Source organism: Barbatula barbatula, assembly GCF_947034865.1.
Source record: "Barbatula barbatula genome assembly, chromosome: 21".
Taxonomy (NCBI): domain Eukaryota; kingdom Metazoa; phylum Chordata; class Actinopteri; order Cypriniformes; family Nemacheilidae; genus Barbatula; species Barbatula barbatula.
The window spans coordinates 12,670,124-12,696,794 of record NC_136784.1 but is presented as its reverse complement, the minus strand read 5'-3'; the positions used below and the strand labels follow the sequence as shown (position 1 = coordinate 12,696,794).

Here is a 26,671-nt window from a genome sequence, read left to right as displayed (position 1 = left end):
GACACACAGATAGCACCGATCTTGTCCTGATCCAGAGAACAGCACCTATCCATGACTAGTATCTGAACACGTGTACACATCACACACGGGCGCCTGTGTACACACACACACAATTAACGTTAACACACACAGGACTGAAACGTGACTCCACTCATCTTCTCGACCAAAGGGATTATATCTTATTATTACATCTTAAAGCGGTACTGTATTTCAGAGGCAAAACAAAATTTCCCCATGTTTTACTCACCCTCAAGGCAAATTATATTTTGGTGTTATAACTCCATAGTTCTTCAAGAAGAAAGTAATATTCAGTCAGGATGCCTTAAGGGTGAGAAAAACACAGGAAATTTAGTTTTGCCTCTGAAATATCCCTTTAACTATGTGTTGGAAGGGAACCTTCGAGGTCATGTTTCATTGAAATCATAAAAAAAACATATTATTACTAACTAAAAATAAAAAGTAAAGTATTTAGTACAGACCTATATTTGTTGTAAATACAGATTAGTAAATGTACTTATATGTGCTAGCGATAAGGGTTGGAAATCTAAAATCTATTCCAATTTGGAATAAGAATCGAAAGGCTAGGAATCCGATCGGAATGGATTAAATTAAAATTCCTCATTTCAGTTCCTTTGTGCATATTTTCAGAAAAGTATATATAAATATAATTTTTACCATAGTAACCATAGTTTAACTAGTATTTGCATTAAAGCAAAGGAACCACAAATGAACCGTAGATACATTATCGTTTAATCATGATGTAGTTCAACTATGATAAAACAAATTGTTATAAATCAGAAAATGCACATATACATACACATAACGCTGCTCATAAATATATGTATTTATGCAAACGAGTCAATATGCAGGCTAAATTACCATGCAGGTTCATATCTATATGTTTTACTTCGATAAGAATAATCGATAAAATTCTAATGATTCACAACCCTACTAGAGATACATAGACTACAAATACAAACATACTAAACATACAAAGTTAAACATTCTACTGTATTCGACGGAATATAACCACAGAAACAATTAAGAGGCCGACCGCTTCAAAATATTTTAAGTTTGTCTGTATTGACCATTCATGTGGTAAAACGAACTGCTAAAAAAAATTCTGCCAAATTTTAAATAAATATGTTGTTTCTATTTTCATCGATTTGCATAAAGTTTTAACTGAATAGGGACAGGGAACATGTAATGTAAAAACAAATTCAACATTGGAAAGCTGTTTTTACAAACTAAAAGAATAAATTAGCTGTAGTCTTATAATGCCCCCTTGTGGACTTTTCATTGACCATTTTGAACACCATGTTCTTTGAGCTATATGTGTGGTATTTGCCACTACATTTATGTTCCCAGTGGTTGGGAGACGTTTTGGTACTGGAGCTTCACGTTCTATCGATCACTTAAAAATGTAATGTGATGGTTTACTTAAACATAGTTAGGTGACCATACATGTCTTTTGCTAATATGTTTATTATCATTTGGTGGGTACAATTCTGCATCAGTGAATAAATAATAAACTTTCACAGTAAAACATCCTAACATATAACATGGAGGTTTCTAGCATTTGTTCACACCCTAACACACATTCATATTTGATTGTCCTGCACAAGAGATTGATCTGTGTGTCCCTACAAATCACAATTGAATAAGGCACATTTAATAACCATACAGTACCAAGAGAAGAACGTTGATAAGAACAAACCTGAATAAGAAAGTGTACAATTTTGTTTTAAAATGATACCAAGCGGTAGATGGACGAACATATTAAAGTTTAAAATCGCTTTGGTTGAACAAAAAGAAAAACGAAGACTATAGCTGTAAATAAAAACAATATAAAACAGGGAGGTGCAGGAGGTACTGCTATACAGCAGCTTTAAAACATTGACTTTCTGATATATTCAACCGGGTGTTCGTGTGTCTTTAGTGTCATATTTGGAAGGATTCTGAGCAGCATCTCAGCACACTGAAAATATGAAAACCCTCCAGCCGCTTACAGAGCTATCTGTCTATTGATAAAGCTCAGGTGCGATATGTTTAATCCACAATGACCACATAAACTGAATTACTTTCCGTGTCAACATCTAATTTGCATACTGACCTCATTGCCCATAAACTGAAATGCAGATTCATAACTTGCCCTGTATGACACTCTGCGCACAGAGAGTGTACAGTACCGTGTGTCATTTCTAAAGCCTAGAAAAATGGTCCAGCATTAAATGTACTGTAAATGAAATCTTAAAATGCACCTGCCACTAAAACTAAAAGCATTTAAAACCAAAACATTTACACAGCTGCATAAAAAAATACAAATAAACACCTTTTGAAACATGACATTTGCAATAGCAGAAACAAGCTTATAAAGGCACGATTCGGTGCACATATGAAACTGGATGTAAAAAAAGGGGTCTTTCAAGTCTGGTACGGCAATGAAACATCCTTCATATCACCAAGCAGACATCTCTACCAGTAAACAATACAAAAGTATGTCATTACAACATCCATCTCTGGTGCTGCAATATTCCAGTAAGCAGTCTTAAGAAAACTCTTATCATCATTAGCAAAGGACAACATATCCAAACATCTGCGGTGGTCGTAAGACAACACTAAATTAAAATAACTTTCACAATCGCCTTTACCTACATCTGGCTGAACGGTTCGAATCATATGAATCTAGCTTTGGTCCACCGGACTTAAATCGTGCTTTGCAGGTGCGTTGCCCACAGCAGACAGAACCGAGACCTGAGGCATTAGAGGCATAGTGTGTGTTTGTGTTGAACGATCTTCCTACATATCCATTTCGGTTCCTTGCACGCTCAAATTGGCACAAACATGAGGTTCTGGCTTGAGTTTTGGTTTATTTTAGAAGTCTGGATGATTCGGCTTCCTTGGTTTAGCTTCCTTTGGAGTCTGTGTTTATTCCTTTTTGTCCACTTCAGGCGGATTGTCAAGGTCCAAACCAGGTTCAGCAATACAGCAAAAACACAGCTTCTGTGTGTTTAATGAGATTATATCTGAAAAAGAATAAATCATTACAAAGAGTGACAAAAGGTGTCGAATGTGCTTCAAAGTATGCAAAAGTGTCGGCGCACAAAAAAGCATTTTAGTGTACATACATGCATTTTTGTGTGAACTATCCCTTTAAGAACCTCTCAATGGGTTACTTATTTCTGTTCTTTTCAATGTAATGTACTTTGAATTCATAACACCAGTCTCAGATGAAAAAATACAGTGGAGTCATTGTTCATGGTAAATCGCTTACAGTGCAGAGAATATATGGATTATTATGTGGCAACAATCCTCCCATTTCATAAGAGAACATCTATTGTACAATTAAATCCATTTCATGTGCATTAAACGCATTCCAGAGAGGTAATTCTTGACTGAAAAGTTTCTTTTTAGGTTTAAACCTAAAAGTTTAAAAGGATTTTGGTAGATCAAAAAATAAATATGAAAACATATTAGGGCTGTCAAACGATTAATCGCGATTAATCACATCCAATATAAAAGTCTGTGTTTACATAATATACGTTTGTATATATTTATAAACACAAACATAAATGCTGATATTTAAGAAAAACACTCTAAATAAACATTAATTTATTTTTATATTTTATTTAAATTATACCAAAATATAATACTTTACATGCAAATATTGTATGTGTACCTATGTATGTTTACAAACACAAAATTAATATGCAGAGTATACAGACATATTTTATGATAACAAAATCGCAATCAATTGTTTTACAGTCCCTCAACATATTAATTTCTTTCATTAGAAAACAAAACATTTTATATAAAAAAATGAAATGCAAAACTTGCAAATAATCCCAGAATAGACCGGACCTTCTTTAATGATGTTAAAAGCAACTATCAACCTCAAGAATCTGGCGGATAAAATGCCAAGAGATCATTTTCTGCATATTCTAGTCAAAGGGTGACTACAGTGATCGGGTGTACCAGTGGCACCTCGCAACATTTTTACACTTATGAAACCAAAAACCCTACAAGGCAAACCAAACCTGGGTGTAGCACACGCAAGAATGTACGAAAACAAAAACAGCTCCTACAGCCTGCAGCGGGGATCTGATTCCCTGAACGAACGAAACCTATGTTTGTGTTCAACTCACCAAGCATCTTTCCCAGAAAGGCAGGTCTGGAGCTGGGTGGGAGGTGCACGCATATGTAGTACACGGGAGCCCCAGAGAGGGCTACGAAGATCCCCACCAGAGAGTTTATGGTGTCACTGTAGAGCGGCACGACCACCAGAAACACGGTGCACATGCAGTACACTATAGGGAAGAACAGACTCAACTACACAGAAATAAACACAGACCGACAGAAACATCAGAATCAAATCATTGTGTCATACACTGGAAAATAATGAATAAATAAGTCTGGTATTAGGTATATGCATTTTAAGGAAGCAACACAAAAGCAGTTAAACAATTAAGGCAATAACTTTCCACTTCCTTCTAAGGTTATATGTTTTCTTGTGGCCAAATTTTGTAAAGTATCAATCCCAGAATGCATTACAATGATATTGCAGATAAGTTAAGAGATATTAATGTTGTTATACTTTATTACACGACTTGTTGGAATGCTTGATTCTGATTGGCCAGTCGCAACATTTTCAACCTCTCAAAACTAATAACACACGGTAACCCGTTGTTATTTCATCTCTGAGCTTGTCACAATGCATTGTGGGATCCCCTTCCTTATTTTTTAGTGTTGGGTTAGTTCGTGGTTCACCTTAACAGGACGGGGCAACTCTGGTGCTGTAATACGCAGGTAGATCAGACTGCCGATGGAAAGGCCGATGAACAGCCAGTAATTGAAACTAAAATAGTTTATCAGCTGGAAGACATCTTTAACACACAGGAATATGAGGGACATGCCGCCCTGAAGGGGAAACAGAAGAAAAACAGACACACATTGAGAAATGCTGATATAATGGATATGCTACATAATAGGTGTTAGAGCATGCCTCTGAATTCTTACATTAAAGAGCAGGGCTGGGATCGGTGTGTAGCGCTTTACGTGGATCATGCAAAGGATGTTGGGTAAATGACCCTCACGTGATCCCACAAAGAATAATCTAGAAGAGCAAAGAAGGTTTTCAGACAGACAGAACGCGTATCATCAGACACAGGCTTATTTCACTAAAGCAGATTATCAAACGTTTACCTGGAAGCGGCTATGATAGAAGAATTTAGACCTCCATAACAAGAGATGGCCACAGACAGTGGGATGAGCCAGCTCGCATAACTCAACACATGATCGCCAAACGTCTGTATGAGATAAAAAAAAAGCATCAAGTTGTTCACCACTGGGATTTCTTCACCCAAAGATTTTTATTCTGTCATAATTTACTCACTCTCAAAAAGTATTTGCTTTAAGAACACAGAGAAAGATATTTGGAAGAATGCTTTTAACCAAACCATTCTTGGTCACCATTGACTACCACAGAAGAAAAAACTGCTTTGTTCTGGGGCACTTTTGAAAATAACCTTTTGGAAATTAAATTTCCAAAATCACAACTAATAAGCTCTCCCTATTTCTGATAAACGTTTACTCAGTAACTTTAAATCAAAGTCACCGAGTGCAGCTGTGACACATCAGAGGGGACCTGGTCCTCCAGGCTGAGTCTGGTTTCTCCAGAGATTTCTTTCTCACCACAGGGCCGTGTTGGCTTGCTCACCGGGAGACTGCAGTTATTAGATATTATTTACTAGAATGATCTTGCTTGTTCTATAAACACCATGCACTGTGCTGTGTATTACCTTTTCTGTTTTTCTTAGTTTCTCCTGTAAAGCTGCTTTGGAACAATGCACATTGTGAAAAGCGCTATATACTTTTTTTTATTGAACTGACTACCACAGTCATTTTTCCTACTATAGTAGTCAATGGTGGCCAAGAACTGTTTGGTTACAAGCATTCTTCCAAATATCTTTCTCTGTGATCATCAGAACAAAGACATTTATACAGATTTGGAACAACCCCAGAGTTTGTAAATGAAGACAGAATTTTCAATTTTGGGTTAACTGTCCCTTTAAATCAAAATGTCCTCCGACATTATTTATTCCCGACTTATTTCCCATCTGAAAACAACAGCCAAGCAGACTCTCTTCAGAAACTTGTAAACACAGTTTGTGGGACATAAATGGGCTATTAAAGCTCTGAGCAGCCCGCTAGTCTCATTACCAGGCAGTAGCGCATCTGCGGTTAATGTCATAGAGCGTCTCTAGAGAGAGAGCCCTGCTTCAGGCTGCTCTCCGTAAACTAGATCAGTGTAACAGGAAATAAAAACATGATCAACTCTGGAAAAATTACACTAAACAGACACTGTCAATTAACCGGCATGTGTTGTGCAAGAACGTGTGGATTGAAGATAGTTGTGCTACAGTAGCTTGAAATGTCCCGCTGTTATCATCAAAGATACGCTGTATTTATTGCTGCAATGTATTTACTACAGTTTGGGCATTTAATGAACTAAGAAATACTAATCTTACCACCGCCACTGCTTCACTGTTCAGCAGTGTTGTTTTATCCAGAACAGCATAGTAGGCGATGTTCGCCAGGATGTAGATTACTGTGACAATGGGCATGGAGATGGCTATTGCCAATGGCAGGTTCCTTTGGAAGAAAACAGGAGGTTTTACTCGATTACATGACCATTCAACTTTTACATCTAAACTGATGTGTTTCAAATGTTAAATTCAGCGTACAATATAATTCCTATTTGGGTAGTTGACATACATTAAGAATATCACTCAATTACAATGACTTTTTCTGAGCATTTTCATTCACATTTCCATCACTTACCAAGTTATAAGCAAGATCTCAGGGGACAAATGTTTGTTTAAAAATACAAGTCTCTCCAAAGATTGAACTAAAGCTGAATGCACAATGACTACAAGGAAGCTCAGGTTGCATCACAAAACATGTCAACTGTAGTTGATTCGTGTCATTAACCCACATTAAATGACATCATATTTACTTTATGTTAAGGGAAAAAATGTGTACAAGATAACCTCTCTGGGTTTTTAATCTCCTCTGTGATGAAGTTCAGGGTGTCCCAGCCGGAATATGAATAGAGAGCTGCGTAGAGAGCCAGAGACATGTCTCCTGCATTCAGCTTTGAGTCTTCAAATGAATCTTGAAAGTTGCTCGTCTTCCCTGTTGCATAACCATGCAAATGTGGTTAAATATCAGACAGAAATATAGATCACTCACAGGGATTAAGTAAAGCTCCGTGTCCTCTCTAAAACCGGTGCGGCCGTCTTTAGGAAGATGCGGATAAAGTGAGGAGAGTAAAGATAATGGTCGACATTGTTGTAGTGTTTAGTTACTGCTTTATATTTATTCATTAATTTATGTAATTCATCCTATTTCTTGGGTTCTGACCTTGGAGTTATCTTTCAGTGTTAAAGTAATCCGCTGGATTATTTCCACTGATATTTTTTCAGTGGTTCAGTTTGCTGAATTTTTATTTATTTGTTTATTTACAATTTATTTTATATTCTACATATCAATATAGGATTTAGAAGAAAATACTTGTTTTTCACATTATAGGCTATTTTTTTCGTTCCGTTAAAGGTTCCGTCATGTTTTCGCACTATATTTTAGTGTGCCGTTTTATTCACTATTATTGTATATTATATTGAGATATCATAACTTGTGGTGGTTTCACAGCGGATTCCATTATGCATGCACTTGAGCATTTTGAGTGCTCAATTTTGACCACACTTTATATTTTAAAGGCTCATTACCATGGTTTTGTAAATCAGAACAATATTAGAAATCTTACATAAAACATCATTCTCATCCATGAAGCTTAAACCATCATCCGATGTCCCCCTTACCCAATGTATTTTATATTCTTTAAATTAATATTATTAACGAATAGTCAACTAAAGGCGCAAACGAAAAACTATAGTCGACTCAAAAAGCCTTGAGTCGGGGGCAGCCCTAGTTTTTACATTGAAAAACGTTGACGTCATTTACATTCCTATTGTGAACATGTTTTTAGCTATTTAACTTATACTGTGAAATTGGTATATAGGCATCCCATGGCAAGTGTGCTCGGTTCAAACGCAAAGCAGATCTGGAAGTGCTTAACATTCCACTGTACCAGCATTACGCAACAGCATTTTCAAAACAATGAGTTCCGATAACTAGTTAAAGATAACAATAAAGAAGACTATAAATGGACTAGACAAAGCGTGTAGATGATAAAAAAGCATATTTTAATGTCACTAGGTTCACACCTTGAGCCAGAACCATCAGTCCAGCGATGATGATGACTATGAGAGCCAGGACTTTAGCCACCGTAGAGATGACCTGAAGAATGGCCCCCCACTTCACCTTCATACAGTTCACAAACGTCAGAAGACCTGCAGGCAGAGACTGTTATTTTTATTTGTTTTATTATTCACAGGCACATACAGTATGAGCATTTGTTATTTTTTACACACAACTACATATTGACTGTTTTTCAGGTTCAGCCAACATGAGTCAACCATCAAATGTCGCTTTATCACAAACTGGTAGATCAAGCTCTACTGTACATTAAATTATGATGTGAGCACATGGCACAACATGCATCTGGTTTCTTCCACACAACAGGACTGAATGATCCTGATTCTGACAGTATTCTCTAACATATCAATTTTAGATGTTCAATCCTGCTTTTGCAGGGTAACACTCAAGTTTCAAAAACACGTGCCTTTAGATCTCTGGTGTTAAGTAATCTTCAACACATTTTTATCGCGTTATTCTGAAAAAGATTATCGCATGTGTTTTCGCTTTAAGGTTGACAGCCCTAATATTAAAGGGTAAGTTCACCCAAAAATCAACTTTGTGTGATTCTTTTACTCACCCACATGACGTTAAACATGTTTAGAAAACATCTGGTGTCTTCGGGGGCACAAATAAAGATATTTAGGTGACATCCGAGAGATTTGAATGCCTCCTCATAGACATCTTGTGTCTCAGTGAGTATGGCACGCGTTCACAAGATCACTTCTTCTTCTTGGACGAGAGCACTTTGACGCATGCGTATTAGCATGGGGGCTTGCCCCTATTGGATGCCAGCGCTCTGACGTACAAGACGAAGAAGAAGGATTAATACGCTAATGCGCATAAGTGCGCTCGTCCAAGAAGAAGACGAAGAAGTGATATTGTGAACGCACGCAATACTCACTGACAACATGATGTCTATGAGGAGGCCTGGGAAATCTCTCAGATGTCACCTTAATATCTTTATTTGTGCTCAGAATACACCGGATGTTTTCTAAACATGTTTACAACATTTGGGTGAGTAAAAACTAAAATCACACAAAGTAGATTTTTGGGTGACATTCCCTTTTAAGTCAAATCACAACTTTATTAAGGTGTGATCATAAATAAACATTTCATTTCTGTAAAAAGACCGTTAATAAACATGCCACAGGTGACAAGAAGTGAAAAATTCCCTTGGATTTAAACAAACACTCAAGGAAGTCTGGCAACCTTCACATGAAAGCTGGCCGGTTCTCAAAGTCAAAGATTGTCGCTGACATTAACAAAAAAACAGATTAATGCCAACAATCTCTGATGTGCATGGCAGTCACAATGGAATTAGAAGCAGAGCAAACACATATAGTACTTAAAAACAACACATGTGGTAAGAGCATTGCATTAAAAAGCAAGATTGTGGGTTGGATCCCAGGGGATTGCAGATACCTATGTATAAATGTATAGGATAATACAATGTAAATCGCTTTGGATTAAAGCTTCTGCCAAATTCCTAAATGTAAATGTACGAGCATGCTTTTGAAATTGCTGTGATGTTAAAAATTACACTGTTAAAATTATTTCTGTAGATAAACAGAAATGTTACATTTTCTATAAAATTATAGGATATAAGGATATATATTAAATACTTTTCCCTATTTTTCTCGTAAATATGTTGTCTTTTTCTGTAATTTTATAGTTTTTCACCGTATTTCAAAGATACGTAAAGAATCTTGTAAAAAAGCGAGAAAACTTGTAAAATTGCGTTTTTCGCTGTAAAAACACATTTCCCTGTTGTATCTTGAAAATGTGCGATCTTTTCTGAAATTTTACGGGTTTTGACCTATTTCAATAAAAAAATCTGTAAAAGAAATAGTGTACACAATCAAAACAAACAGACAAATGTTCCCAAAAATGAAGGAGTACAGAACCATCACATGCCTGGTTAAGGTTTTTTAGATATGCGGAAAAAACAATGTCAAAGTTCCTAACATCATTTTTATAAAAACTGTAGAGATTAGGGGTGTGACAATATATTGATATGATGTATCGTCGTCCTTCTCCGTGCGATATGAGAATCGATACCAAATATCAATATTTTAATGAATTAATAAAACAAGACGTTCTAAATATATTTCCAAGCGTTACCACATCATATTTGTGAGTGAACGTTAATGTGCTTAGATTTAATGTAAGTTGCTGAACTGAAATGTTTTATCGGTTTATTTTAAGCTGGTTAACACCAATATGTTCCAAGGTTTAAACAAGTGGCTGTTAAATTTAGAAATGTGCCAGTATAATTTTTTTAATGTTTTAAATGTGTCAGTTTACAAAGATAAACTTTTAATACAAGCATGAAATGTTTAATTTACTTGAAATGTTACTCAGATTGGTAATACGTTATTAATTTACCTACAGTAAAACGTTTTCCATTACATATTATTTCTATATATACAAAGTGCTTTGCTCTCTTAGTTCTTCTTGGCAGTAAATCTTTGCGTTATCTACATCCAAACATTCAGACATTAACTGCCCTCTTCGTGTTAAATCTGCTTAAACCCACTCTGTGTGAACAGTAAACACTATTGTATGATTATCTTTCAAAGCCTGCTTATATTATGCCACCATGTACACTTTTACGCTGTGACTGTTGCATGTTGCAATATTATTAAAATGTTCTCCTATGCATGCATGAACAGAGATGCACTCACCTATAATAACAGCTGCAATGAGCCGTACAGCTTCATATGGTGCCGGGCAGGTGGGAAAGAACGGTTTAACTAAGTAATTGGAAAAGGTAAGAGCAATAACCGCCTGGCAGGCCGGTTCCACGATCATCAGCGACGTCCACAGACGGATAAATGCCAGGAAGCCTCCAAAGGACTCCAGGATGTATGCGTAACTGGCGCCCGACTTGCGGATGGTGGTGCCGAGCTCAGCATAGCACAGGGCACCGAACACAGAAAAGATCCCTCCAACAGCCCAAATCACTAGCGATAGACCATAAGAGCCTGTGTTTCTAAGGACACCTATGGGTGATACAAAGATGCCCGATCCGATCATGTTGCCCACAATGAGGCAGACACCATGCAGGAGGGAGATCTCCTGCTTTAGACGCATGGAGCTAGTGGAGCCAGAGTCTCCCATGATGAACGGAAAGATCAAGAGCAGATGGATGAATTCAAGAGAGGCAGGTGGAGAAATGAAAAGTCTGGGGGTTGGACTTGTTCACGTCAAGCTTGAAGTTTCAGATGATGACGTTCACCACCAAATCTAAAAAGGTCCAAAAATATATATGTTAGGACACAAGCAAAACTTCATGGCTTTGAAAGCTTTAAATGTTGTGACAGAGGTTTCATTTCCAAGTGAAAACGTATAGTATAACATCAAAAATATTACTCAAGGTCTTGTATTTTTGCTTCACATCTTATATATACGTTTCCAGCTAAATTCGACTTTTATTCTATGTATTTTTCCATCAATAAATAATAAAAAGGGCAATTCAAACATTTGGGCAACTCCAGGGTTATAGGTGTGACATTCGCAGTCAATCTTGAAACATAAACTCGAATGTATTTATTATGAAAATGTTGCATCCGTTTATATTTCCCTAAACCCATTCCAGACATCAAATAGACAAATATCAGTCGATAGATGTTTTTATTTACAAAAAGGTAAATAAATACGTGTTGCGGATGTGACTTAAAATGCACATAATAGAAGCAAAAATACCCAACAAATAGAGAAGAGATGACACTTCACAGAACAGTTCCCATATATGACGAATATGGACCATCATGGAAGTGACAATTCTAAACCTTATCTGACCATTTAAACCGCCAAATATTTCAGCTATCAGGATAGTAAAAACCATTGGTAAAAAAATGTTATGGTAAAGTTGACCTTTTCATGGAATTGTCCATTTACTAGTGCCGGGCGGTATACCTTTAGGATATTCAGTTTTAAAGTGGTCTAAACTTTGCAGTTATTATAGGGGAAGAGGATTGTTTACATTGTGTTTTTTGCTACATTTTTACAATTCAAAAATTCTGTATTTTTACTGCGACTGTCCTGCATCCCGATTCCTTCACTTCTCCGTGAGTGCGACCTCTTTATAAACAGCATCATTTTTTTGGGACTCGCGAACCTATATTATCATACTACAGCTTTCCTGTAACTTGGTGGTAAAAGCATTGCGTTAACAACTCAGAATGTGGTATATAAAAATACCCCAGCACTACCATTTACAAAGCAAGCTCAGCCTCATCTCAAGTTATGTGTATTGAATCCACATCGGCTCCAAATCTATAGCAGTACTGCAGTGACCCAGTAAAGAACAATCACTTAAAGAACAGGCCGAGGTGGTGTCATCTACATCAGCTTACAAAACAGCTGCTTTCAGAGATAATGGACCTGAACCCATCCTTTATGCCAGTAAACTACAAAACATCCTTAATGCAAAACATGTTCTGTTTCATGTTGTGCTGGTGTAACTTGATCTATACATATACATATGCATATATATATATATCCTAAAGGTGCCCTACAGAAAACAAATCTAATGCAAAACATAATCAGAAAATGGCTTTTCTACACTTGTAAATTAAGCTTTCAATGGGTAGTATTTAAGAGAGAAATCCTCTTTGACATCTCTTGGTAAAATCGCTCTTATCAGTAATATCATGTTGGTTGTAAACACACAGTAGTTACAGTATAATTTCCTCCTTTACACGTCGCAGTCAATAAAGTCAAGCAAGCACCCATGCGACGCACAATAACGTGAGACTTAAACATTGACGTTACGTTTATTTATATATATTTACACAATACTCTGCCAATACTTAAAGTGCATTGCGCGTCCACGCTGTCAAACACGAGCCCGCGTTTAAATAGAACATTCGCGCCATCGCAAAACATCCTTCGCTTCATATCAAACGATAAAACTGAAAACCTTGCAAAACAAAGCAAATGTGTTTCTTGTGGAAGAATCCTTTGCTTGTAAACATGTTTGGCAAAACACGTGCATCACAACCGCTTCACATTGTTCTAGCGCGAGCGGTCTAACATGTTCAAAGGAGGAAGTTGCTCGTCTTACAGGGTTCAAGAATCTCACTATCCCCCCCCCTAGTTTCAGCGTGTTAACCATTTGAACCTCAAAGCCGATATTAAAGTCATATGCGATATTAAAAACTGTGTCTAACTCTGTCGCCATCCACTGCCGATAGCGTGATGTAACTATAGTGTTTTGATACAGTACAGGCACAGCTGGGCTAACGCTACTAGCAAAGTAGACGTGGATTAGAGTTGAAATGTAAAATATAAAGTGTAATTTATTTGATGGCAATATCTCACCTCATATCGTAAAACGTGTGCATGGCAGATGTAAACGTGGAGTCGCGGGGTGGTGTAAGTGATGAGTCTGTAAGAGGAGTCTCGGACATCCTCCGGTTCTACTACAGCCCGCCCTTCCCTACATTTAGGCCAAACCCTGCAAAGAAGGTGAAGTGTTTATGTGAATACATATTTGTAGTCTAGTTTTCTGGTGCACCCTAATCTGTAAAACCATCAGGGTTGAGAAGACTAAACGCCTTAAGGCGATGGAATGAACGTGACAATAGCTGCTCAAGGTAGCCTACACGTTATTTTCAAGTTTATGTTCATATAGAGTAGACCAAACTGATTCAACAGACAGACCTCGTGTAACTGCTGGGGCTCGGAATCGGTTCCGAGGCGTTTTGAATCGAGAGTCGTTTCCAGAGGAAGGAATCGATTCAGTTAAAGGATGCAGCCCTAGATAAGCACAAGCCCCGCCCCTTAGCTGATGTCATCGGCCACATCCGCACTAGCAAAAAACTTGTTTGTCTGGATCACCCCTACTTTTTCTTTTTTTTGCTTGAAGTAGACTCACTGCTTTCGGTCATATATTGTTTTATCTTATCATTTATTTATCTATTATTATTTTTTCCTTCCTTTTTATCATTATCTTTTGTTCATATAAATTCTTCATGTAAAGGTATAAGGTATTTAATCTGTAATTACCCTGTATCCTTTGTCTTTTATTGGACCCCCTTTGATGTTCTCCTGAATTTATCTGTATATTTACATATGTTTCTTCAATAAAACATTTTTATAAAATAAACTTGTTTGTCTAGTCAGTAAAGAGAAATAGAGCTACTTTGTACCTGATCTCTAGAGATCTGTCTGTCATTTAAGCTTACATGAAATGCACAGTATTCCTACATATTTTAATACAGTTATCTGATTATCTGTCTGTTATATTCCTCGAGTATTGTTGTGTACACTGCTGAATAACTTAAAAAATAGTTAACAGTAATTTGACCTGTGCTTTATTTTGAAATGCTCGTAAATTAGATCATTTATAATAATATTAATGACACGTTCAAGTGGACAGGATCGACCATAATTGTTTAAGGTTTTTGTTATAGAAACAATAAACAATTCACCAATGTAAAGTGTGACAGCTTAGAAAATTGTATTGCATTAAAAAGTGTGTTTAATAATAAATACAAATCTGCAGTAAAACGGGCAAATGAGTATAGGAATCGAAAACAGCAGCTAGGAATCTTGGAATCGATTCCCAAACCAGGAATTTGAATCGGAATCGACTCCAAAAAATCCGAATCGAACAGCCCTACCAGTAACCATGGCTTTTATGTTCTGGGTATCTAAACATATTAACTGATGCACACTTGACTCTTGCATCATTTTGCATAGTCCTATTCAGCAGGGCTCTTAATGGGTCATCTACATTAATGGAGCCATTTCGCCCCCATTTAAAACAGACCTTTGCTTTGCTCTTAAAGGGACATTTCTCAAACCATATTTAAATAGCCTACCATGCAGACATGAAATCGTAAATGTCATTCAAAGCAAAACTTGTTTTAAATGTATTAAAGGCATCCTTAATGACACTAAAGATGTCAATTTCACTAACACTAATGTCCTTGTAATGTCTAGTTAATCCACCAGAGGCAACAGTGGTTGTATTTGATTAGTGTTGCGCTCATAAAGTGATCTGTCCTCTGAATATTCCCATCGTTACCATGCATTTCTCCATTTAAATTTCCATTTCGCTGTTATCAGTTCTGACGTTTCATGAAAAGGAAAAGTACGCCTTCTTGTGGATGTAAATGAAAACGCAGTGCTTTTTCGATCTATAGGTGTGACGTGAGTTAACATACTCTTGCTATTACATTGACAATATTTTCTTTCAATTTATAGGCCTCTGAAAAAAATATATAATGTAAATGTTTATAATGAGACTTTTACAAGGCGTTTCCTTTTTAAGAACAATGAAATCTACATTTAAAATGATACGAGGCATGTTATCATTCACATGATGGCCACATTGTTGAAAGTTGTATTATTCACTACAGCACTTCCTTCATAATTGTTGTTCTGTCACGTGGAAGCTATAGTGCAGGTTCATGTACTGATGTGGTGATAAAGTTTGGTGGAATGTGACTTAACTCATGCATGTATTAGATAAAGTAGTATGTACTGTACATAGGCTTCTGGCAATACTGCAGAGGACAAGCAGGTATGGGGAGAGAATGGATGGGTGTTACAACATCAATTTATGTTCAGAGCATATCTTTGTTACCAAGAATTACCATGTGTCATATAAACGTTTACATTTTACATTTACACTTAGTCATTTAGCTGAAGCTTTTATCCAAAGCGACTTACAAAGAATTCAGGGAGCAATAAGCGATATGTCGTACAAGTGCAATAGGTGCTAATACAATGAACACATTACATATACATGTAATGTGTTCAATGTGTGTGTTTGTATATATATATATATATATATATATATATATATATATACAAACACACACACACACAGACACACACATATATATATATAGCCTATATATACTCTCACACACACACACACACACACACACATATATATATATACCAAATCTATAGCATTTATTTTTACCGTGCAATATCTAAAACAATTTTTGACAAATGATAACAGTTGAACTTAAAATATATTAGACATATGAGGTACATAAGGCACATAAAGGTCCAAGACCGAAGCACAAAACAGGCATTTCATCTCAAGGGACCGTGGATATTACTGGGAGGGGCACCTTGGGTCTGAGTGCAGCTGCCTATTCGTGCTGCTCGCAAAAAAGTCCCTAAATCCCATTTTTGCATTTGATAAAATATGAAATAAAACAATCTAGATTTTATCAAATACTCTGGAACAAGACAGACCTCCCTGTGTTGTGTGACAACAAAAGACAACCAGCTATTTAGATCAAATAAGTAACCCGTAATATAACGACTATTGTCCTACTCTATAAAAGGCCATGAAGCATATTATGCGCATTGCAAAATGTCTTTCCAATAATCGCAGCCTTTGATCCCAACCAGCTTCCATATAAATGAATATACAGTAAATCAATAAAAACTGCATGACCGGACAGTACCACTGCCGAAAGAGGGGGAGACACAATTAGTCACCTTGTAAGCAACAAGCCGCTGACATCCTCGTGAACACAGACCCGTGGGAGCGCGCTTCACCGCCTATAACCGCGCGCGTGAAGCAGCAAACAGCAGCCAGTCTGATTGAACACACGCACGCGCGTCATTCCCGAACACGCTCTCGCGACGATCTGCTGACTCAGTGCCTTATTAAAGCGAACCGATTCATCGCCACCGAACAGAGCCGAGACGCACCAGTCGCCGCAACAACTCCAGCCATGGCCAAAACTGCTATCGGTAAGACAAACCTTTCTGTCGTTTTGCTCACCGGGTCGTTTTTCCTTGATACAGGGATGCTGAGGGATGCTGAGGGATGCTGCCGATGCGCACAAAAGAGACATCGGTGATGGAGAAACACATACAAATATATGACACGCAGGAAGGATTTTACGCATTAGGCTACTGCAGGAATCTAGCTCTGCTTTTTTAAGAACTATATGTTTTATTTTCAAATATGGCTGGGCGTTTTGGGGTACTCGCAAGCCACATTTAGCAGTGGCAGACTTAACGATGATAATGAGAAATGACATTGAATGTGTGTTTCTAGCGCAGAAATGTTTCTCAAATTGAAATGGGGTTTGGATGGAGAGAGCGCACCTGCCGGCTCATGCATCTCCAGCATAATGCAGAAAGGGACCCCACCCAAGATCAGGCTCTGTGTTTCAGCCTTAGGAAAATCCAATAAAGCTTGGCGGTGTCGATCTGAGAGCCGTTTAAAGCTTTTGGCATGGGCTGGACACAGTATTTTAATCCTCGTGATGGATCTTTATAGGGTGGGCTATTAAATTAGGTGTGGCTCCTATATGTATTGCCAAACAAAGATGTACAGTTATAGTGGTACAGACATGAAACGAAACAGGGCTGTTTAAAGATTATAAACCATGGTTTTTGTTCATGTCGACATAAAGGATCAGAATACTTTAATTTAGGTCAATTTACAGAAATTATGGGATGATTAATGGGTTTGGTGTCAGTGGTTTACAGTGATTTGGAGAATGACTCATTTAGCTGGTGGGTTTCTCACTACACACTGGGATCATTTCTATTTAATTTCACCTCTTTTATAATTGACAAATAATGGGAATTATTCGATGCATTCTTGCTTCATGCAGTCTTTCATGCCAGATGTCTTCAATTAGCCAGTATATCCCAATTCACCATTTAAACAATCTCATTGCTAATGAAACACATTTTATAGTGAAACCGAGAATTGTATAATACGTGGATGCTTTTTCTCACAGTTCCTAAAAGGCAGATTGCAGTATGAAAGGATCAATGTTTAAATGAAAGTGTGTCAAGACTGAGGTTGTCTCACCGGTATGTCTCAGCGCTGTTGTGATGCACATGATGTTGTTGGCGGCCAAAGGGGGGCACTTTATACACAGGGCGCGTGTTTGCCTTGATAGCATAACTTTGTGTCGCCTCCAGGGAAGCAGTCGTCATTTCTGGTTGTCATGTCACTTGAAAAGTAACCTCCTCGAGAGAGGTGTTTAGAAAACGCATTTCGTGCACTTAATTGTGCCGTTCTATTCAATTACATGGGGCAGTGAACATGTTCATTTTTATTTCACAGAACACAAGAAATGGTCTGACAGGCCTGTGGTGACTTCTCCCACTAATACGTAAGAGGATGTCAATCAATATAATCAATTACAGCTGAATATTTATTGGGCTTTAAGATCCTGTCGGAAAGATCTTGGTGCTTGGGTCATTAAAAATTTGTAAAGCAATGCATATTAAAAGCAGATCAAGCTGTGCTGTGCAAGATTGGGTCTGTTTGGTTTTAATATACGCATAATCAGATTTTTCATTATGATGTCACAATGATGACCTGATTTAGTGAGACTTTTCATCGTGCATTTATATATCGGTTAATTGGGCTTCGATTGTATCCCTCTTTAAGAATTGCATCGCATCAAAAGCTTTAACTTTAAGGGCTTTGTCCTGTACACTTTATAGATCCCTATGCAACCCTGCCCCACCCATATCACCGATCTAAGATTACTGGATACGTATTTCTAATCCAATTAAACGCCATTTTTGGCTTAACAGGAAGTAAGTGAAACAGGTTGTGCTTCGATAAACACATTCAGCAATAATGCAAAGCAGTGGGGTGGGGCCAGCCATTGTTTTGTGAACGACTTAGTATAATGGCTGCTATATGATGACCCTGTTTCATTTAAAGTGTTAATGCATTGGCATAATTAAGGTCAATGACACGTTCCATATTGTTCAAAGTCAGTTTAACTGTATTTAAATAAACTGCTGGATGGATGTCATGATGGACTGCTAACCATTGGGGGCCTCTGCCCAGCTGCAGTGGACAGAGTGTGTGCGTGTGTGTGTATGAGAGATAGGGGGGGTGGGAGGGGCCGTTATTGATTTCCAGGGTGGGCATGCTGATGCATTATCAAAGAAACCACACAAAGGGAGACAGTTTCCTTGTCGATGGGGTTATATTGGTTGACTTTGAATGTGTATTTTCTTTGCTTTGTATTCTCCTTTAGTGCATGCTTGTCATGTTTAAGAAATGTCTATAGAAAATGCAGTGAATAAGACTGAACCACTCAATGTAACAAACGCAACAATTTGTGATTCTATTTGTCGTTTCACTATTACATCAGTATTTATCACAGCAATGGCTACTCCTTTAGCCAAGGGCGTGGTCCCGTGGCAGAGGGGCGGACCATGATGACTACTCCTGCCCAATTCCGACGCCTCTGACGGAAACTCAATAATTAAATCGGAATGCTGCAAGCGTACAGGTCATCTATCTGAAACCCTTTCATCCATCCGCCAGCCAGTTGACATGAATTACCTGCTTCATCGAGCTGTCCATGATCCTTATCTTACTGTGCCTATTGACAGACAGCAGTAGGGAAAATGTTAGCTGAGGTGTGTGAGCGCTCGGTATGATAATATCCCAGCGTTGAATCTCCATCACCACCCCCTCAGTGTTTCGGCAGGAATGGTTCGCTTCAGTAATCACTAATTAAAGCCCCCCACGCCAAACGCTGCCTGCCGGAGGGCTTTTCATCCTAGTAGGAGTGAGCGCTGTGATTCTCTTACCTTTCCTTTTTTCTCTACCCTGTTTTTGTAAATAAGCTTGTCGGTGCGTCACAGTAAGCGAGGGCGAGTTGATCAGATCATTACGGGTGTCCTTTGGGTGGAAAGCAGTTGGAGGAAGCAGGTTGGCACTGCATGATGGCAGTCTGACATCTGCTGAGAAACTTCTCGGAGCGGTTGAGAGCATGTCGGGATATTGATTTATAGCTTAAATTACATTTCGTTGCTTGGATAAATGATGTATTCTAGGTAAAAACGTGTTTGTTTGAAATGTTGTGGCAGAAATCAATTATTCACAATTTACAGAAAAAAGTTCATTTGCTCGATCAGGGACAGAAGTCCTTGTCTACGTCGCCCTCGAAACTTCTATTTGAAACCTTATACCCGGTGTATAGAGAGATGTATGGCTTAATGCGTTGTAATAGCCTTACACTACTAGCATTTGTCGTGTAAGCATCATCTAAATGTAATACTCACTTCAACCTAAGGAGGCCGCCATGTTCTTTTTCGATGACGTAAAATGGTTGCACGCACAGCTAGGCAGCCAAACTAAACACAGACAATCAGTTCTTCAGTAAATATAAGGTTCTGTTAGGATAATATATATATATAATATTTATTTTTAGGATAATATTTATCCAAAGCGACTTACATTGCATTATCCTATACATTTATACATAGGTATGTGCAATCCCCTGGATCCAACCCACAACCTTGCGTTGTTAACGCAATGCTCTTACCACTGAGCTACAGGAAAGCTATATACTGTTTCTGATCTTATGTTTTACGTGTCATATTTTACTGTTATAGATGGAAAATGTGTGTGCTTTGCTGTTGCGAAAGAGAACAGGTTTAGGTTGCAACCATTTGACATCACAGATTTTGATGTAAAACAATGTCGGCCTCAAAGTAAAAAGGATTTCTACGTTTATGAATACTGTGAAAGTAAAACTGCTTTTTTATTTCACAAGTATAAAGTCAATGCCATTGTTCATATATTAAGCCATACATCTATTTATACCCAAGGGTCCTTTTAAAAAAGTTAAATCTATTTTTCCTAAGGAGCATAAAAGGCGTGTTGACCACATAAACATACCACTTTGGTTCCGAACTTAACATCTGGGAGACCTTCACAAAGAATCAATAGCTGTTGAGTAGTTTTGATTTAATATAATGAATAAACATTTAAATATTCATTAAAATTATTATAAATATAAAATAAATAGTTATATTACAGCCAAACACAGACAGGAAAACTTTGTGTCATGTCCGAGGATAAAATGCAATAATGCATTTAAGAAGTGGCAGGTATTCCAAAAAATATATTTTATAAATATAAATGTATATTAAATTGTATACTATATTAGTTTTTAGGTACACCCTGCATCGTGCTTAAAGGTTCAGTGTATCGTTTTTCGGAGGATGACAAAAATCCAATATAATATACATAACAATGTGTTCAGAAGTGTTTAGAGACCATATATAATGAAGCGTTATGTTTTTATTACTTTAGAATGAGCTATTTCTATCTACATACACCGCTGGTCCCCTTACATTGCATTTCATGCACCATGTTGTTTCTACAGTAACCCTAAATGGAATGCTCTACAGGTAGCGTTTGGTAAATACGTTATCTCCTTCGGCAAGAAACGAGAACGTGACAACACCTTAGTTCGGTGCAGGGGTGGCGCTAGGGGTGGGCTAAGGGGGCCGAATCCCTGACAGTTTTCAGTAAAGCCCTGAATGTTTTTATTACCATGCCCTGTATGAATAACTTAGGTGGCTAAGCCCCAGATATCCAGTCACCCCAGAACCGCCCCTTGTTCTGTGTCAGCTACCGTAGTGCTTCAATAGGAAGCTGTGGAGTGAGTCGTTGGTTGCAATTTCTCAACCTCACAGCAAGATGCCACTAAATTAAATTTACACATTGCTCCTTTAACTAAAACCTCATCACTAAAGACACATTCAAATACTGTAACGTCCCATATGCCACAAGTTTTCAGTGCCGCATAAAATACCCCTCCCCCTTAGGAAATGAACCCCCGTATACAAATTTGTACTAAGCGTTTATTGCTGGGTGCAATAGAGTAAAACAGAAAAATGATGCTGAAATTGTGGATATGAATGAATTATAGTAAAATCTGTGTATTATAAAGAGCCATCTGTATATGCGTCTGGCATCGTGTCTGCTCTGATCTTGCTCTCTCACTCTTCTGCACACACTTCATACTGAACTCTGAGTAAAAATGGATTCCAATAAATAATGTAACACAAGCTGATGGCTGGGGGAAGGGTGGATCTTCTGGTGAACAGTGTCTTTTAGGAATCAGAGCAAGTGAGGACACGGATGCTTGTTTGTTCTTGGAAAGCAATTTTTTTTTGTTATTTTATTTTAAACAAATGATATTTTCTGGACCCCCACCCAGACTCTCAACCAGCGCTACTTTGCTAGTATGAAAATGCTGGATTTTGAGAAGATTCACATTGTGCTGAATTACTGACGTGTTTTCATCATTTTGCCTTCACTGTACCACTGTTTTATCCATTAAATATTACAATTTGTAATTTTAATTTAAATCTGAGATTTACGTTTGTCCTATGAACCTGATTCAGATCCACCATCATTCATTCATAACATAAAATTGAAAGGCTTATTGAAATTAAGATTTCAAATTAAATAAAGATATATCTTATTTACTCATTAAAGAACATATTTTGCTTTATATCAGCACACAGACCCCTCTGCAGCACCATCATGAGCCCCCAGGGGTCCACGGCCCCTCCCAAACTTGATACCCTGTAGATGGATTTGGTTATTTTCTGCATCATTACAAATGCATTTGTGAAAAACAGTTCTGTATTTGCATGAGAGAATCTGGGTCAATAGAATTTTTTGATGTGATGTGTTTCCTTACAGCCTACAAAGAGAAGATGAAGGAGCTGTCCCTCGTGTCCCTCATCTGCTCCTGTCTTTATCCAGAGGCACGCAACACCCTCATGGCAGAGTTCGAAGGTAAAATATTATTCCCGTAATGAAAAGAAGAGCATGTTCTTTGCTCTGAGGTGCTCACTTCACATTAGCTCCATTATGAAAGTATTATTGGCCTGTATATGTACTGGGGGTGTTTATTAGACTTCTTCATAGATAATATGGTTCAATAAATGTCTGTTATTGCAAAGTTCAATGCTCAGATAAATCTTAATTACCTGCTGCATCTAAAAGACAAATCTTTGTGTCCTGTGTTCTCAGATATGGAAGTTAAGCCCATTAACAAGCGGGCTTCTGGCCAGGCCTTCGAGGTCATCCTAAAGCCACTCTCTCCCACGGCAGATGGAAACTACAGCATCACGTCCCCTCCCAAGAAGAGGGAGCTTTCCCTGGAGGACATTCAGAAGAAGCTGGAGGCCGCTGAGGACAGGAGGAAAGTAAGTATTCTGTAGGAAAGTCATCTGTTTTTTAAGCTGGGTTGTTAAATCTGTTCTGTAGGCAGTGAGATATTGATTATTGATTTAATAATCTAATAAAAAGATTCCTGGGGCTAAGACCACCGAGTCAGCTTGTAATAACATCTTTCATTACACCCCTCCCTCTCTCTCTCTCTCTCTCTCTCTCTCTCTCTCTCTGTCTAGTCTCTGGAGGCTGAAATTCTGAGAGCCCTGGCAGAGAAACGGGAGCACGAGCGGGACGTCCTACTGAGGGCCATGGAGGAGAACAGCAACTTCAGCAGGATGGCCGAAGAGAAACTCAACATGAAGATGGAGCAGATTAAGGAAAACCGTGACGCCTACATTGCATCCGTGATGGAGCGACTGCATGAGAAGGTAAGGACTCAACATGCTAAAAATACTCAAAACACCTTAGCAACACAATAGCAACCACCATAGCATCACAATGATTTTACCCTGGCAGTATATATTTTGGGGGAAAATATTTGAACATATTTAAAAATTTTAAATGTGAAAAATATATTCTCTTTTCACAAAGAATTGTAATAAGAAATATATTTAAACTGCAATAAATGCAATAAAATTTGAAAGCAATATAGTTGGTTCTTACTGGTTAGTCTCACTAGAGGGCACTAAATTACCATCAAATACTTGAACTATAATCCCTGCCACATTAGAGAAAAGACATGTTTTTTTAAACATAAATATTTTTGTTTATTATTGCAAGGTATCAAGTTGGTTATAAATTCACCCAAAATGGTTCTTATTCTGCATCTTTTTTTCAAACATGAATGATATTTTTTATTGGAAGACATCAAATTGGTTATAAATTTAAAAAACCTTTTTGAAAGATATATAGTTAGTTCTTATTCGGTCTCACAAGAGGGCACTAAAATACCATAAAATACTTTTATCACAAAAGCTGCAAGCACCGGAGCAAAGATAATATATATATATATATATATGTATACTGTAAATATTTGTTATAAATTGCAATATTTGTTGTTTTTGTTTCAGGAGAGGCATGCCGAAGAGGTGCGTCGAAACAAAGAGATAAGGGAAGAACTGACAGCATGAACACCAGCTCCTAAGACTCATCACCCCACAAACAACCCCCATCCCTGTGACCCTCTGTCCGCCTTCACCCCACCAATGCAGCCCCACATAGAGAAGACCCTCATACCCCCACCCAGAGGAATCGATCCTGCCCCCTCACCAACAGCATCCTCTCCTGATAGCTCAGAAAAAAGTCCTGAGAAATGAAATGTTTTTGCTCAATTTGAAACTGAAGTGAAAGTGTCGTTTTTTTGTAAATACAATTTATTTTATATGAGACAATGAAAAGTATTGCGGTGTGCCATTTTATAAGTTTTTCTCTCTGTATCTTTCTCTTTTAGTGGATGTACTTGTTTCTCTCTCTCTCAAATCTGCTACTGTTTCTCTTGTGCCAGGCTTTGGTGTTTGTGAGTTTGCTCTCTAGCTGACATTCGCAATGTCTTCTCTAAACCCATGATCATGTTGTCTCTATATCCATGTGGAGAGAGTAAAGCTGCCACAGTACACGCAGCCCTTACCGGTTATTTACTAGACATCTTTCACTCTTTAGTCATACAATCATCTGGAATAGTCACACACAGACACACAAACGCTTATACGCTGTAAGCTCAGCCTGATTTAGCGAAAATGAAATATAGGAACTTAGTAAATCTGTGGTTTGAGCCATGCTGAGATCATGCGATGTCTCTTCACCCATGTTTGACCATAGTCTGGGTTACAATCATGCTGACTGCACAACAGCAACTTCAACTGGATAACCATCTCCTTTTGTCCTTGGGAAATGTGAGATTGCTTGTAGTTCTCTAATTCTAATCAAAGTGTACCATAGAGAACCTAGCTTTAAAGATGTCTGGTTTTAAAGAGATGTAGTGCACACTACAAGATGCTGTGTGCTATAGTTTTCATACGTCATCGCTCTTGTATGAACAGCTTTAATGTCACAGATCTGCCCACCTACATCTTTCTCTTCCAGCTGTGTGCTTTATTCCCTTCACATCTGTAACTTTGGAAGCAAACTGTGGTGAATAAAGACTCGGGGCTCTTTCAATGAGAAATCTGTCTTTGTCTTCTTACTTTTACTTCATGTACATTATGATTTCCCCCCTCCAACAATCATCATTATCAGTCACCCATGTTTGTCACTTGGTTTTCCAAATATAACTATTTAAAAGTATTAAAAAGTGCTTGTCAACTTCGACAACAGAGTATTTGATCCTTTAATACCGCGGTATTTTACCAAACACCCAACAGGTGGCAGTACATGAACATCTGTTATGGTACCTTATTACGCGGCTCGCTTGAATGCTTGATTCTGATTGGCCAGTCTCGACATTCCTCAGCACTAATAACACCATGCAACCCGGATGCTGCGAATCATTTTGAGATGAGCAGTTTAATATGACACAAAAAATGCTAAATATATCTTTTGATAACACATCTGACATTATATTTACAAATGATTAAACCAATTTTCCTGTTCGTGACGTCTGAACGTCGTTTCTTACTTTAAAACCGACGCTTTTCCTCGCGGAAGGTCTTCATTCGGTACAAATGAGCTAATATCCTATTTCAAATTCACATTTTACGTCCAGTTTTTTCTCATGCGACACGTAGTTGTGTAATAAGCGGGATAATTTACAAGCAGCCGGCGGTTACCGCGAAATAAGCCCCTTCGGGGTGACACAAGACTGATCTCACTGTCGGGGCTCATCTCTGCGATATCCCTTACATATAGCCTACAGCCCTATGAATAATAATGGCATTCTTCATTCATATACTATACATTGTCTACAAATGTATAAAAAGTAGAATCTTACGCTCAAGCTGGGGATGTTTACAACAGTGGCAACTGATGTCACGTGTCGCGGCCGTTGTATTTGACTTCCGGGGTAATGCTTTGAGTTTTACAGCTTCAGTAATCATCTAGTTATGCTGGTACTTCTTGCCATATTATTTGAATGTATGGTTAAAATGATATAAACACTTATTTGTAGCACAATTATTATTGATTACTTCAATTTGTTATTCTTCTAGTTATTTATAGAGCGTACGAACCGGAAGTCTGGTACGTTCACATACAATAGCTTACTTCCGATTACACCTGTCTGTCATGCTTCTCTGTTGCTAATATGATACGCATATCGTATGTTATAAATGTACGGTAGATTGTGTGTCATTCAGTTATGCTATACAAGAAAGCCTACTAAGTTTGCATACTTCAGAAATAGTTTGACGATGCTATTATTCTAATCTAGCAGCCCCTGGGGGTCTTTTTAAAATTACAGGTTTT

At 37.8% G+C, this 26,671-nt stretch overlaps 2 protein-coding genes across 5 annotated transcripts; one reads left to right on the top strand and one right to left on the bottom strand.

Moving 5' to 3' along the window:
• Positions 1-729: 729 nt before the first annotated feature.
• Positions 730-26,260, bottom strand: LOC306910127 (Y+L amino acid transporter 2). 4 transcript variants are annotated; one of them, XM_079484399.1, is made up of 11 exons: positions 13,987-14,060; positions 13,645-13,780; positions 11,004-11,565; positions 8,286-8,411; positions 7,050-7,194; positions 6,528-6,651; positions 5,203-5,306; positions 5,017-5,113; positions 4,768-4,917; positions 4,146-4,329; positions 730-3,026 (listed from the first exon to the last, which is right to left on the bottom strand). In XM_079484399.1, exons 3-11 carry the CDS (start codon positions 11,437-11,439, stop codon positions 2,929-2,931), a joined length of 1,464 nt encoding a protein of 487 aa, XP_079340525.1. In that variant the 5' UTR covers positions 11,440-11,565; positions 13,645-13,780; positions 13,987-14,060; the 3' UTR covers positions 730-2,928. The 4 variants fall into 4 exon arrangements, 2 of the variants coding, with proteins under 2 accessions (XP_079340525.1, XP_079340526.1); XR_013788134.1 differs by having other exon boundaries at positions 1,474-3,026; positions 4,146-4,307; XM_079484400.1 differs by lacking the exons at positions 13,645-13,780; positions 13,987-14,060 and adding an exon at positions 26,199-26,260 and having other exon boundaries at positions 734-3,026.
• On the top strand, positions 16,801-25,578 carry stmn2b (stathmin 2b). Its single transcript, XM_079484401.1, has 5 exons — positions 16,801-17,049; positions 22,796-22,891; positions 23,129-23,304; positions 23,509-23,700; positions 24,343-25,578. Exons 1-5 carry the CDS (start codon positions 17,031-17,033, stop codon positions 24,400-24,402), a joined length of 543 nt encoding a protein of 180 aa, XP_079340527.1. The 5' UTR covers positions 16,801-17,030; the 3' UTR covers positions 24,403-25,578.
• Positions 26,261-26,671: the final 411 nt, after the last annotated feature.

Coding starts and splice junctions, on each gene's coding strand:
- LOC306910127 (XM_079484400.1), bottom strand. CDS start 11,439: ATGGGAGACTCTGGCTCCACTAGCTCCATGCGTCTAAAGCAGGAGATC. Junction 8,412..11,003: donor CATTGCAGCTGTTATTATAG/GTGAGTGCATCT, acceptor CTCTGCCTGCAG/GTCTTCTGACGTTTGTGAAC. Junction 5,307..6,527: donor ACAGTGAAGCAGTGGCGGTG/GTAAGATTAGTA, acceptor TATCTCATACAG/ACGTTTGGCGATCATGTGTT.
- stmn2b (XM_079484401.1), top strand. Junction 23,305..23,508: donor CCGCTGAGGACAGGAGGAAA/GTAAGTATTCTG, acceptor CTCTCTGTCTAG/TCTCTGGAGGCTGAAATTCT. Junction 23,701..24,342: donor TGGAGCGACTGCATGAGAAG/GTAAGGACTCAA, acceptor TTTTTGTTTCAG/GAGAGGCATGCCGAAGAGGT.